Consider the following 15328-nt stretch of genomic DNA (forward strand, 5'->3'; position numbering starts at 1 on the left):
TATTTAGTGGTGTGTGCCCTTCTTTAACATAGTTGACACTGGTGACGGTCGCATCCGGTTTTAGTATATTTCGCAGTCTTCTTTTTACCAGCGTTACAAACAATAGAAAATCAGCACCCGGCTTCAGTTAAAGACTAATTGCCTACGAGCTGTGAATAACCAAGTCTTTCGCGTTGTTGCATGTGGATCAAGTGGGCGTTGCTCGAAACAAGTCTCTCAAATTCAGTAATTTTAACAGGTTTATAATATAAGCAACATGTCAGGATCTGTAAGTCGTTTTAATTTTGTTTTATATATTTGTTTTTGTATCAAATAAAAAACAATTTAAGCTCACTTTTAGTCTTTATCGAAGCTAGTGCTAGTTAGTGGGGATTATGCACTTTCAGTTTCCCACGCGTTTGAACGGGATTTGGATTGCGTACTTTTTCGATGTCTAGTGAGCAAATTTCTTCAATGTTTTGAGAAAATGATGTCAAATTTTCTATTCTATATTGTTTGGTAATAATGTCTATTGCCAATAGTATGTTTAAATTTGTAATTTTGTGTTTTTTTGATCGCAAAGATCGGATATTTTTCGTTCGATTCGAATTCTGAACCCTTCGTTTCATAAGTGTGCCGATTTCGCAGAACTTTGACGATAATTTTGCCTTTTGGACACTAAAATGCATTTGATCCTTAATTTTGTTTCAACCGAGTCTTAAATTAGCAAGCACAATAAGGTTGGTACCACTTTTATATACATTGATGAAATTTTAAAGATTTTTTTTTCAAGTTTCTAACCGGTATAAATCGTTAAGTGTGTATTTCCCATTGACATCCAAAATGGCGTAAGCCAGTCCTTAATATACATAGGTATGGCGTATATAGGACTGGCAAGCGAGTCTAAGTGCTAGTACCATCCATTCCATCATTCATACCATGCATGCATGCTGCATGCATCACCATCACCAGTCAGTCATGCAGTCCATGCATGCATGACCACCATTTGTCACAGACACACCTTGAACACGATCATCTTCTTGATCCAGTAACTGTAACTCGGTATACCGAGTTACAGGGCTCTATATTGACATCCGTTCCACAAATAAGATATATCACAAAATGCATTCAAATTCAATGAATGACAATGCATTTTGATATCATAAATACTAAATAGAGTATGACATGATGAATACAAATTATCAATTTTCATTAAAAACACAAAACATCATGCAGTTTCTGAGTGTAGTGCATTGACTGTATGTCTGTTCTTAAAATGATATCATCCGTATTGTTAATGAATGCTTTTACGGCGTGTGAATCTTCCACGTGCACTATTTAGGTTTAGGGTACATTTGGTTGGTTCAAAAATGTTTTTTTTTGTAATTTGAACACAAACTATTTTCTTTTTCTTTTTAAAAAGATTGTGCTGAAATAAGAAAAGTTAAGAAAATATTTTTTTCCTTTTTAAATTCAATTTTATTTGTCAGCTCTGATTTCCATAAAGGCCGTGAGGTATGCTTAGGCACTTGAAACTTGATTCTGAGTTTAGCGTCCGTCCATCGCCCAGCGTTATGAATTTTGTGCCGCATTTGAGATGTAAAATCTGAACCTAATTCATTATTTTGCAACTTACTACTAAACCAGAAAGAAAATTTGTTCTGCAAAATCTTTAAATGAATCCATCTAAATATTTTAGCATTAAAAATATACAGGTTTTTGACCCTTGCTCTATCCAATTATTTCAATTATACCTTTGGGATACCAGGGACTAGAAGAGAAATCAACCTAGCCAAAATGTTTTTACCAGATTGTTGATGTTGTAAATAATTTAACTAGGAAAGACCTAGTTTTGACAAATTGGTGCCAAAAATGTATTTCATAATGTTCTGCATGATTGTTATTTTTGTATTTAATGAGCCAATCCCCCCCATTTCCCCCTATCCTCAAATGTATATGGAGAGGTTAGTACAAATTGGAGTGAAGAAGACTGACATGGTATACTTCGGAATACATTTAGTTTGTTTTAAAACTTGAAAGACAAAAAGCAAGATAATTATACTTTTATAAATGTTTGTGTGTTTGTGACATTATATTGCGACTGGCGATACCCAATTAGAATGAACAAAAGCGCATAAGCATTGGTAAAAGGCCGCTGATAATGAAACCTTGAAAATAATGAATAATGAAATAGTTGCCTCATTATGAGCTGAAAAAAGGGGACGCTAAAGTCAACATCAAGTTTCAATAGCCTTATTTCTCGGAAAGGAGCTTCTCCAATTCCCCACTTTTTTCGAACCCTGATGTTTATATGTTCTTGGGCTCTTTGTGTCTTGCTGAAAGATAAAAAAGTTCTTATGTATGAAGCCCTTTTTAATGGATAAGTTAAAACAAAAGTCACATGGAGTCAGCACCCAAACTATTGCCTAGTTAAGTCCCTGAACTAGATGTTGATATGAAAAAACCACATGAGTTTGTTGCTGACATTGGTTGAATATGTAGAATCTGGTAGTAAAATGAACGGAAAATTGCATAATTTATCAATTTCTGAATTTGTATGATGGGCCCTTCTTGCATGCATTAACCCCTGGATGTGTTATTTATCTAACAGGAAGCATTCCAGAAGGCTGCAGTAGATGTGAAGAACCTCAAAGCCAGACCCTCGGATGATGAAATGTTGAAGACTTACTCACTCTTTAAGCAAGTCACAGTTGGGGACTGCAACACAGGTATTTGTTTTACAGAAAAATATTGTAAGATTTATATTAATTAATCGGGTTCAAAAAGGAGAACCTCAATTTTTCCTTAAAATTATGTTGATTACAATGAGTTTGATTTCTAAACTATGATGCAAAAAACATATTTTGTGAGAACATCTGAGATCATTAAAAATTTTCTGAAATCTTTATATCCTGGGATCCCAGGATTTCAGTCAATATCATTCACGAGGGCTGGAATGACTGGGCTATTCTACCTCATGTACATGTATATGGCATAACATGAAAAAAAAAATAGATTTGTCTTTCAGAAATCTTATATGTACATGTATACATGTACAATATTTCATTAATGATACTAGCTGGGATATGCACTGTGATATGAATAAGTCTGAAGCCATACAAATGTTACATAGAAATAGTACATGTACTTTCTCGCTTATTTCTCTCTCCCACATTGCTAATTAAATGCTAATTTTCAGCAGAAGCTCCACGATGACATAAGAAACCAATTCAGCTATGGTGCTGTGCACAAACATTTTCAAATAATTCATTTGCTATAATTCACAACGAATCACACAAGTATAAATTTTAAAAACAAATAAACAAAAGCAATATCAAACAAACGAAATAGTGGAGGAAATTACCAAAAGGCCAGTAAGGCCAGAGGAAGTTACCCTCAAAAGAAGTAAAAAAAAAAACAAATAAAAAAAAAAAAAAAAAAAAAAAAAAAAAAAAAAAAAAAAAAAAGAAACAAAATGCTCAAGAATTAATCATTTGAAATCAAGTTGTTTGTATAAGGTAATAATTATAGTAACTCAATATTCAAAAATGCCTCCTTTGGCCCCGTGGAGCAGATTGTGTCACATATTATCCTATTCATGACTAATACTATATATCTCAATGTGTTGTTTCTGCAGACAGGCCAGGAATGATGGATTTTACAGGCAAGGCAAAGTGGGATGCATGGAATGCAAGAAAAGGTGAGCTGCAAGAAATAAAGGCTTTACAAGTTTTAAAGGAGTATTTCATGATCCCAGCATCCTCTTTTTATGACATATTTCAGTAGATATCCACGAAAAAAGCTTAATTCCCAAAATTTCAGATGATTCAGATTTTGCATTTGCGAGTTATGCATGATTATGTGTATTACACTGCTCCATAGACAATGTATTGTAATTTCGTTCTTTAGCCAGAGGTTTCCAGTGATATAAAAATCTCAACTTTTTAGAGAAAAGTGGGGATGATGCTGTGGATCATGAAATACCCTTTTAAATTACCCCCTAAGACTTTTAAAAATAAATTGAAAAGTTTGAAATTAAAAAATCATAAAATTTATAGGTACCCTATTTTTTTATACACCTGGTCCAACTTACTATGTCACACCTCATTGTGTTTCACAATGTGTCATTGCATAAGACAAAATGCAGTTTTGAAGTTGCACCTTGGATCATTCAACTCTCACAAAGTACATGTATGCAGACAGCTAGCTCTTTCTAGCAATCTAGCTCTCACAATCTCTCAAAATTAAAAATTATAAAAGTCATTGGTGGCATATTTTGTTTTACAAATGTGGCCGCATTTACAGAGCTAGATTGTAGCACCAAGGTAAGGGTACTTGAGTCTGTACTGCATAATTATGTTTGGTTACACATCTGCTAAACAAAATTAAAAGACCAAGGTTTTTTATAGTGCACTTTGGCAAACTCAATAGGCCTCAAACTTTACAGAACATTGGTATACAACCATTTAGTGTTTAATTCAGAGTGGCAGCTAGGTACCCATTTATACCAGCCTACATCACACCTATTACCAGGTTAAGCTAACTTGATTGCTTTGAAGAAACCAGGAAGTCGTAAGATAAATAAAAGGAACTAATTCCTCTATTGATCCAAGCCTGAGCCACCAACACGATGTGATTTATCTTCATAATGTGGTTTGTACTTATCAGAAGGAAGGAAGGAATTCAATATTCTGTCTACTCACTTGGATATAGTTCAGTTCCTGTCAGGACCCTTGTTCTTGATGTTTATTGATTCCAGATGTTTGTGATTATATCAAACCTTTTAGTACACTGTACCAGCTCATCATTAGATTTTGCATTTGTTTAGTAACCATAACTATAAAAATCTACCTCGAGTCACCGGCACTAGCTTTGAAGTTCAGCGTGTTCTGCATTAGCTTAGCGTTATTTGGTGCGTGTACATATGTTTACGCGCACGATCAACATGCGGCATATGTACATGCAAGAAACAACGCTAAGCCAACGCAGCACACGCTGAACTTCAAAGCTAGTGCCGGTGACTCGAGGTAGATATATAGACTTTAGGCCCGGATCTGTGCCTATGCTATGGACCTGTAACCATTTTAATACCCTCTCTACAACTTTTTTTTGTTCATATGCAGGAACCAGTCAGGCAGATGCTGATGCAGAGTATGTGAAACATGTGGAAGAGTTGAAAACCAAATATGGCATGAAATAACTCAACTTGTGACTGATGAATAGATGTCTAGTTTTGTGGTCTAAAATCAGATTAAATTAACTCATTGGCAGGTGTGATTAACTCATTGGCAGGAATGACTCCCTGTTGAAAGTATTAGATGTATGATTAGCAACAAAGCTCAAAAACTGTTATGATAAGATCATCACTACTCTTAGTAACCAAGTGCTTTGTGACCTACAAAACCATGAAAATTGACAAATTAATGGTATCACCTCATGTGATTAAGCTCCAGTTTAGAAAGTTAACCTGGAGTTATTTTTACTCCACTTAGTGAAAACCAGGCAAAGGTTATCAATTTGGTTCACCAAGAATGTGATAATACAAATTAAGAGTAGCAGTTGCATAAAACCGTACATGTATGGGCTATTCCAGTTGGCATGCTTACACCCCCTGTGGAAGACAATACCCACATGCGGTAAATTTCAAATGGGGTTGTCTGAATGGGAGACTCCATTTGACGTCTACACACCTTTTGTAGGAGATTAAGGTCATGTCATCCATTAAGGGTGTGTGGATTTCAACTGGAATAGCCTAAATCAATGGCTTCTACACGAACCATTGTTAATTGATTCTTACAAATCAATTGTACCTGTGACCTTTGACCCATGTGTATACACTATGCTATCAAAATCATGTTGATGTTATCGTGATAAACCTGCCTCAAAAAGGGATCAAACTTTTGTAAAACAAATCTTATCTTTCTTTTTGTAGTTTGTGATATATTATATGGTGCATGGATATGTAACAGTATTAATTAAACCAAATTTAATTTGTTGAAAAAGGAAACAAATCAAATAACATGTGGAATTTTGTCACTAATCTTTTTTACAACATATCTTAAATGTCCATTTGTTAGTTAGAACAAGTGCATACAACATTGGGCTATACCAGTTCAAATTCATTGACTCACTATGGAAGACATGATCTTAATCACCCACACAGGGAGTGTACATTTCACTTGTGAGTCTCATTCAGGTAACTCCATTTGAAATTCACACTCCTAGTGTGGAATATTAAGGTTGTCTTTCAGGTGGTGTATAGATTTCAACTGGAATAGCCCATTTTTAATATTGGTTAGAATATGACCAATGGATGAATTGTTAGGGGAAAAAGTAATCATGTTTGAAAGTAAAAGAAATTCCTTTACAAAAATCTTTGATAGGGAAACGATGTAATTGGATGTTTTTTATTGTTTTGTAATTATTAAGTCTTTTGTGTGTATTTGTGTATTCAAGAACATTCAGGGGCCCAATTTTATCACATTTTGCATGAATCAAAATTGATTTGGATGTGCACCCTTTAACCATATTAGGGCTGTACTCTTCTGGTATTTAGAATCATGTGAGAATTGACATAACTTGCTTTATGGGGTTATTCCAGTTGAAATCCATATACCCTTATGGAAAACGTGTTCTTAATCTTCCACAAAGCGATTGTGAATTTAAAATCTACACTCCCTGTGTGGAAGATTAAGTTCATGTCTTCCATAGAGGGTGTATGGATTTCAACTGGAATAGCCCACGACCAATAAGCATTTTAGAATCAAGTTTGATTCCTGCAAACCAAAGGAGGGTCATTCATTGCGAGAATCAATTTTCCGATTCTGGTTGATGATTTGAATCCCGCAAATCAATATTTACTTGCATCTCATGACACAAAAAGTGCAATATTTGTTTCATGTTCTATTGTATGCTCCTAGTTTACATTATTTACACTTGTGAGTCAGTGAACGTTTAGTCACCAGGAAGTGCTGTTGCATAAGTGTTAAATCAGAATAATACAATGTACTGCCAGTAAGAACAAATCTCAAATTAATCAAGTACAATGTCCATTTTCTTGGCAAGAATTTTAATAATGGTACCTAACATGTTGGTTGTTATTAGATATTTATTTTATGAAATGTAGAATTCAAGTATGTAAGATCATATGAGAACATACAGCAGTGCTCTCTCATTGACCAGTAATGGATTGGATTTCTCTTGCTATACTGCTGTACATTGGGTAATTGTACACTGTTAATTTGAGACATGATTTGATCCAACCAGCTAGGACAGTGGAGGCAATTAGAATTATAAAAGATTATAATCATGATCGTGCTGCTTATTTTGGCTTCACCATTTCATAATTGTCTGCTTTGGAATAGACGGTCACATTTATATAATTGTATGGTATAGAGACAGGATGTATGCAATTAACATGCTGTAATAATCAATTATCTTGGGTAAGAGATTTTCAGACTTCTTGGAACAAACCATTATTAATTATTATATACCAATTTTATACTTTTAAATTTCCACCTGACAAAGATCTAGAGAATTTTCAACCTAAGAAAATAATATTAGTGTTTTCTTTGTAACAGATTTCATGAGAACAAAGTATGCAATTTTTTTCAACTCCTTTTTAAATTTTGATTTACAGTTGCATGAAGTCTTTCTGTTTTTACAAAACATTTCTGGACTAATATGGTAATAAGGTGCATCATATATTTACTTCATTAAAATGTTGCTTCCTTTGGCCATAGCTTTGGTCAACTGCCTTTTTCAATGACCCTCGCATGGTAACGTTATCAACCCTATGAGAACTACCTGCCGATTGGCCAAAAAGAAGTTTTCATTATCAAAAATAGACCAATCAGCAATCAGCAAAAAAATTGGGGTGAATTATTTGCAAAGCTCCATTCTGATTGGTGATTAAAGTGCAGATATAATGTAATTGACCAATCAGAGGCAATGTTAGATCAGCAGATAGTGCTCATGGGGTTAAAGATAAATGTGTGAAAACAATAAGATAGTGTGGTCTGACAAAAGAGTCTTGAGAGTAACATTGTTTTTAGACTTTCTATGCTATGTTTTTATGAATTGATTGGAAGTTAACCTCAGCCATGGCAAAATAGAGGAAGTGCATTGCTATTGATGGTCCAATAGATGCACCTGTTACTATTTGGCCGTGAGGTACCGTACTTTAATGTGTTATGATACAGTGCTATTGATGGTCCAATAGATGCACCCTGTTACTATATGGCAGTGATGTACCATACTTTAATGTGTTATGATACAGTGGATGATCAATAAAAACAAATAACCAATGTTATACTTTACATAGCTGACTTCCATTTTATTTGTGACTCCATATATACACATTTAAATTCATTGATACATTTGTATAATTACTATGTACATTTGCCTATTATAATCATTTTATTTTTGACATGTCATGTTGTGCAGCCAAAAAAGGTCTTTGATACAGGTGTCCCTGAATGAACAGTATCGTCGGGAACTTAATTTTTGGGGTATTTTAAGGCATAAACCAAGCATAACTAAATAACCATTGTGGTTGAGGAATATATAAGCTATCACATACTTTTTGAATTCTGACAATTGACCGCTCAATTCTTAAAATAAAAGAATTTCACAAAACTATCCTATTTTCAATCCATTCCACAGATCAAATATCTATCAATGACAAGAGATGCCTCATGCACTGACGATGCGCAGTGATTAGCACTCTAAATACACATCATGGAATGATATTTGAATCCGTGGATAGGTTTGAAAATGAGGGAGTTTTGTAAAATTATCATATTTCAAAAATGGTGTGGTCAAATGTCAAAATTTAAAAAGTATATGATAGCAGATTTTTTCCTCAACCATGCCAGTTATTTAGTTATGACGCTAAAATACTCAAATAATTAAGTTTACGACCATACAGTTCTTTCACGGACACCCTGTATTAATTGTTTCACATTGAACATTATTATTCAATATCATGAAATTATACCATATAGCAGTGGTGTTGCCATGGGGGAAATGAGACATCTTGCTTCCCCCATAAAAAAACCAAGAAAATGTACAATTTTGCTGAAAGTTTCATGATTTTTGATGCCCCCATGCCACCACTGCATATAGGACCATTTTTGTTAAATTAAAGTACCACTAATTAACCAAATAATAGTGCAGTTTGGTTAAACAAAATTTATCCACTCACACCCCTACACAAACACACCCCTTGATGTAAGTGTCACCAAACCAGGAACCCATTCATAGTGTACTATTGAATTTCTAGAAGTCGATCGCCATACTGTGGACATACACTTCACACACATTAAAAAACACACCCGACTGATAATACTAGTAATGTACTACACCCCAAGTACATGTTGCATATTTACACTATTTGCAACCTCATGGACCTAACAGGTTTACAGGTTGGTGTTTGTGTCTGTGGTTGCAATAAATGTCTTCATTTGAGGTGCATACAAATGCACCCCTACATAAAATTAATCTGTGTATAATTAACATGCATTCTACTATCTTTGTGTTGCGTAATTTAAAGTATTACAGAAATTTCTGTTGTAATGCATCTGCTATGTGTAAAACACACATCGAGGGTTGACAAACAGAAGGCCTTAACTCAAAAAGTGCCTTTTTGATAAAAATGAGTAAAAATAATATTTTGCATTGAAATGTAACCAAGTATTATTGTGCTATAGATGCAATAGGAAGTTGAATTGAGTTAAGGCTTTATGATTGTAAGAATCTGTGGTATTACAGATTATTTTCGTACCAAAATCTCAACATGGCCAAAAGTGAGTTAAGGCCTTCTGTTTGTCAACCCTCGACATGAATCATGGGTGGACTGATGTCGGAGTCCTGTTGGCTACCCAAAACCAAGTATCCCAGGCAAGGATTGCCATTTGCTACAGTAGCCAACAGTCTTTCCCCCCAAGGATTTTAGCCTAAAAACAAATCCCGGTTGGTAGGATGCCCTATCTCACCCCTTTTGCCTAAACACCCTGACATATCAAATCATATTTTGAAATTTCATTGTAAATCACATGTACATACTAAAACAAGGTTGGCTCTATGTGCAACATTTCCCACTTGTTTTCATATTATTTCAGACAGACAGTCCTCTTTGTAAAGCTTCAATAATATATTACTATTGCCATCAGACACCGGACTGGAAGCATCCGACTTGGGAACGGCGATGCAGGACAGGAGGATATGGAGAGCTGTCGTGGTTCGGGAAAACCACCCGAAATAAGCAAGCAAGCAAGCAAGCAAGCAATTGCCATCAGTACATACATATCCAACAAACAAAATGTTCATTTTTAACATAGTGATAACGTTGCAGTGTAACTTCCAATACAAATAGTAACAATTTGTATACATATTTTAGAAGCTGACATTTAATGTTATTACATTTAGTTGAAAAAAAACCCCACTGATTTATTAATTACTGCTACTAAGTCCACATTTAACCACATACTTTGATGACACTGTTAATGCCATTTAATTGTGAAAATATACCTTCTACCCATATATCAGGAAGTAATTTGTTGAATACAGAAATCAGGAGTTGCAAACAAGTGAACTAAAAACATTTCCACTGAAAAGCAAAACCATGTGGCTCATTTAAATTTCTCTCAGCCTGACTCTTTTCAGTCCTCACATAATATTGTTTGTCTCACATAAACTGGGGTGATTAAATTGAATCAAAATTTTGACAAAAGACTAATCTACACCTTGCATCAAATAATATTTTATAATAAATATGTGATGGGAAAGCTAAATGAGTCTGATGTTGATCAAAATCAAAATTTGTTCTTTTTTAATTTAATTACATAAGCTATTCTTAGAACTTTTTATTTTGCGATTTGGTAGTTCACAGCATCTTGCAAATGGTAGTGAGCTATATGTATGGCAAAAATTGCACTGATCATTTTATAGCGAGTGTGTAGAAGAATTCAAATATCACAGATATACTTTTGTAGGTCCTGTGATTCTTGAGTTATGTTGTAAAGAGGGCTGAAACAACAACACTTTTGTAAAACGTACATAACTCATTCACACCAATAAATCAAGCAACTTTTCAGAGTATATGATTTGTAGGATGAACTTTTGCAAAACATCCAAAGTGTTATTTTTCAAGCAACTTTTCAGTGTATATGATTTGTAGAATGAACTTTTGCAAAACATCCAAAGTGTCATTTTTCAATAATATATCGATTTAGGTAATGAAAATTGATTTTTTGGCTGCTTCGACCAACAATACCTCATCTACCCTTAACAAGGACATTTATGAGGGATTAAAATAAATAAATTGGAAACACACAAATGATTCTCCAGTAAAACAACAAAACTGCACATACAACGTTCCTTAGACTAACACAGCCAATTATAATTGCATAACTTACCTAATTACCTAAATTTAGTTCTAGCTATAGAGCCAAATCAGGCTGTGTTATACCTAGCTCGTCAACCCCATTACCATTAAGCTTAAGCTCAACATCTCAAATAAGCGAGTGTATAATGGTTACTCCAAGACATCAAGTGTACTGACAAATTGAACAGTTCAGATGCAAAAACAAATATAAAATGTAAAGAAAATAATAACAAAGTAATTACGTGCTATATTTGATAATAGTTTCAACAATTTACCTTGCAATTTAACGTCCCATTCAGTGATCCCAGCGAAAGTATAAAAAATTTTTAAATTGTGTATAAATCCCTTAAAAGTGAAAGTTGTTACAATACACGGATTTAGGGTTTCTCTACTCGAAGTCAATTTGTGCTGAAATTCCTTCCCACAATGCAATATGCGTATTGCATAACAAAGAATATTGATTAAGCTCCGAACTGTATCTATTGTTATGCAAAACGCTTATTGCATTGTGGGAAATTGACTTCCGGTAGAGAAACCCTAAATCCGTGTATTGTCATTAGGTATTTTTGAAATGAAAAATTTGGGCAAAAAATAAGGCAACAGCAGTATTGACAAATTTGAAGCCCCATTAGAATACATGTATATTAATTACAGATTCATGTAAATGTCTTATTTTGTCTGATCTACTAGCAGGCTATGTTAATAGATCTATAACAATGACTAAGGTATTTTATGATATTTATGATCGTCCGGATGAGCAAATCACTGAATGGCCTTTAACAGTGTCAATATAAAGCTACAGGATCCAAACGTTCCCCCCAACACTTTTTGGAATAAATCTAAACTTTTTTTACGAAATATAAAAGCGTAAAAAGGTATGTGTAGCCTTATTTGTTTTACACATGTGGACCAATATAATAGCACCCCACATCATGCATTGCGTTCAGTCACAATGGTTCATCATGTAAAGAAAAAGGACATTTTGAAAGTTACATCTGAGTCCGTAGGAGTCAACCCGGAGTCAATTCTCAAACAATACAGTAAGTCAGGCCTATTCATGAGTTTGTTAAGGAAAACCTGACTGCTATGGACTCTGCTGCACCTTTTAAAATGGCTTTTTTGACATAATGAATAATTGTGACTGAATGCAATGTGTGACACTATAAATTGGTCCACATGTCTAAAACAAATTAAGGCTACACATACGCCATTTTACATTTTTATATAAATATAGTAAAATACTTTTCTTTTTACTTCAAAAAGCCTTGGAGGAACTTTTAAGTTGAGAATCCTATAGCATTATAGGGCAGACGTTGGTGATCTCAACTCAAAAAAGTTGAAAATGGTATATATCGGCTTTTAAATTGCACATGAACTCTTCAATTGTTTATTAAATCAACATGTAGCTCCCTTCTATTCAATAATCTGTGTATTAAGAAAAACAAGGTAATAACTTAATTTTATACCAATACAGAACAAATGGCTAACAATGAAACAATTAGCACCAGTGGAAGATCATCAAATGAGTACATAATTTGGCACTATGCATAGAGGTAATTAATAAAACAAAATGAACAAAACTAAAATCACTGACTAATTAAGAAGGCCACAATATACTAATGCGGTGGAGAATTTTACATCATATTTTCAAAGAACAGCTTGTTTTTGTTTCAAACTTTTGCGTTCAAATGTTATGATTCAAACCTGTGCTTCAGCTTAAATAATTATATTTTTTTAATAATTCTAAAAGAACCAAACACAAGTGAAAGACACAACGGTCCCCTTAAAATAGCCAATTGAGCCTGTGACATTTTGCAAACACAAAATCCTCTAAATTGAGTTCTTCAGATTCATACATATTGTTCACTTTTATCAAAGCATGCTTACATCACAAACTTAATCCCCTCATTTTACTCAAAACTTTGTACCTGAAGTCCTAATGACACTTTGTTGCACATTAAGTTAGCAAGTGATGTAGGTGTGTATTTTGCTGGTCGCAATATTGAATTACACATGCTAACATATTATACAGAGCATGTACACACACATACAGTACAATGGCGGTTTTACAGCATGCTTGCGACACGGCCACATAAAAAGCATGCAGGTCACTATCAAAAACAAAGTGAAACCAAGTATTGTCCTTTTGAGTTTAGTCAAAAATATTGACAAGGACCTCTTGAAATTCTAACCAATTCTAAGGGTCCAAGTGCCTGTTAAACAGTGGCTTATTTTCAGCACTGGTTATTATAAAAGCTCAACAAGGTACAAAAATAAAACAAAAGACATGAAAGAAATATACAACTTTGCATAGAAAATGACTGAAAGGGTTGAACACATAATGAATCACCATGTTCTCCATGCCAAATTTCCTGGTAAAAATTTCATCTTGGAATCAACAACCCCAATCAATTGTACACATCCCAAAGACAGACCTTTTAGAAATGGAGCCAGTTTCAACCACTACTAAAGTGTCTTGTCCCAAGTTCAGACTAATGCCATGCTGGATTTTGCAATGGCAGCTTTGAATTGGTGTTTACACGCTTGCGTCACCAGCGTATGAACCAAACGTCCGTCTACACGTGTGTCACTCATACACCCACAGGATTAGGTTAGCAGGTGCGAAATCTGTCACTGCGAAATCCACCATGGCGATACTCTCAACTTGAAATGAGACAGACTATTGAAGCAAACACTGGCTAACACTCTCGTCATCCATGTTTTACACTTCCACATGGTTTATGGAGTGTTTTTCTACAAGGTACATGAATTATGAACATAATCATAGATAGTAATCTTTCCCTAGTGAAGTCCTTATCAGACAAGGCCTGCAGGGTGACCAGCCTGATGCAGGGCCAAGTTACAAAGTTCAGGCAGTCAGACAAACCGCATACAGTGTAATTACTAACTTTTGTTTTACATAGAGTGTTGTTTTTTGTAAAGGGCTTTGCAGTCCGCCAAGGGCCGCAGGTCAGCCACCCCTATAAAGGACTTCTGTAGGGAAAGAGTCAATTCTACTCATGTTTACCAAGCTAGAGTGCTCATTAGTTTTAAATCATACAATCATAGAGAATGTTTAGCAATACCTGCTTTTCATTTATTAGCCAGTACAGATACAAATGCTAAAATATTGTTGATAATTATTTTGATCATTTTGATATCTATCAATGACTGACGCAGACCAAGATTTGACTGGTCATGATAGACATCTATAAATATCATGTCAAAATATGTGTTGAGTCATCTTGTCAAATTTTATGTTAATTTCTCCAAATGCATATCTGAACAAAATTAAAATTATGACAAAAGTCATGTCCCAAATGAAACAAGGTATTGCTCGCATGCGGTCAATGTTGATTACCATTTTTATACTGTTACTGGCAGGCTCCTGGTTCACAGGGATTTCTTGTGAACCAGGAGCCACTTTAAGCCCACAAGGAACAACTCCAATTCAAACTTACATTATTTGTTACCATAAGTACAGGCACACACCATATATTTTTTGCGTATTTAGAATCAAAACTGTGAAAATTACATAATTTATCAGGGGAAGTGTAGTTCCAAGTGGGCACTGTTTTGTGCTTCATAATTTCAAGGTGTGGACATGGAAGGCCGGAAGCAGCAAATGCTGAATTAGCCCGCAACATCATGGCCCTACTTGCACTTTCCTCACTATAGGGCCATACGTATGTAAATTACAGGGCACCCGATTAACCTAATCCCTACGGCCTTCTCTCAAATCTAATCAAACATGATGGATAATCATGGCTGTGTGTGAGTATCAAAAACTGGAGGGTTTACCCTAGCACCCAGTTCTGAGGGTAGAAAATAGCTCTGGAAAATTGGCGATGATCGATATGGTCACAAATCTGGTCATTTTACACCTTTACATGTAAATGTGATCAAAATTTACACACATGCACCAAATATGTTTTATGTTCATGAGGAATGGTAGGAAGTGAT

General features: G+C 34.6%; 1 protein-coding gene across 1 annotated transcript; it reads left to right on the forward strand.

Moving 5' to 3' along the window:
* Window positions 1–132: 132 nt before the first annotated feature.
* LOC140151253 (acyl-CoA-binding protein-like) lies at window positions 133–8290 on the forward strand. The gene is made up of 4 exons (XM_072173524.1): window positions 133–268; window positions 2591–2708; window positions 3617–3679; window positions 5103–8290. Exons 1-4 carry the CDS (start codon window positions 257–259, stop codon window positions 5177–5179), a joined length of 270 nt encoding a protein of 89 aa, XP_072029625.1. The 5' UTR covers window positions 133–256; the 3' UTR covers window positions 5180–8290.
* Window positions 8291–15328: the final 7038 nt, after the last annotated feature.

This window comes from Amphiura filiformis, chromosome 4 (assembly GCF_039555335.1).
Source record: "Amphiura filiformis chromosome 4, Afil_fr2py, whole genome shotgun sequence".
NCBI classification, from domain to species: domain Eukaryota; kingdom Metazoa; phylum Echinodermata; class Ophiuroidea; order Amphilepidida; family Amphiuridae; genus Amphiura; species Amphiura filiformis.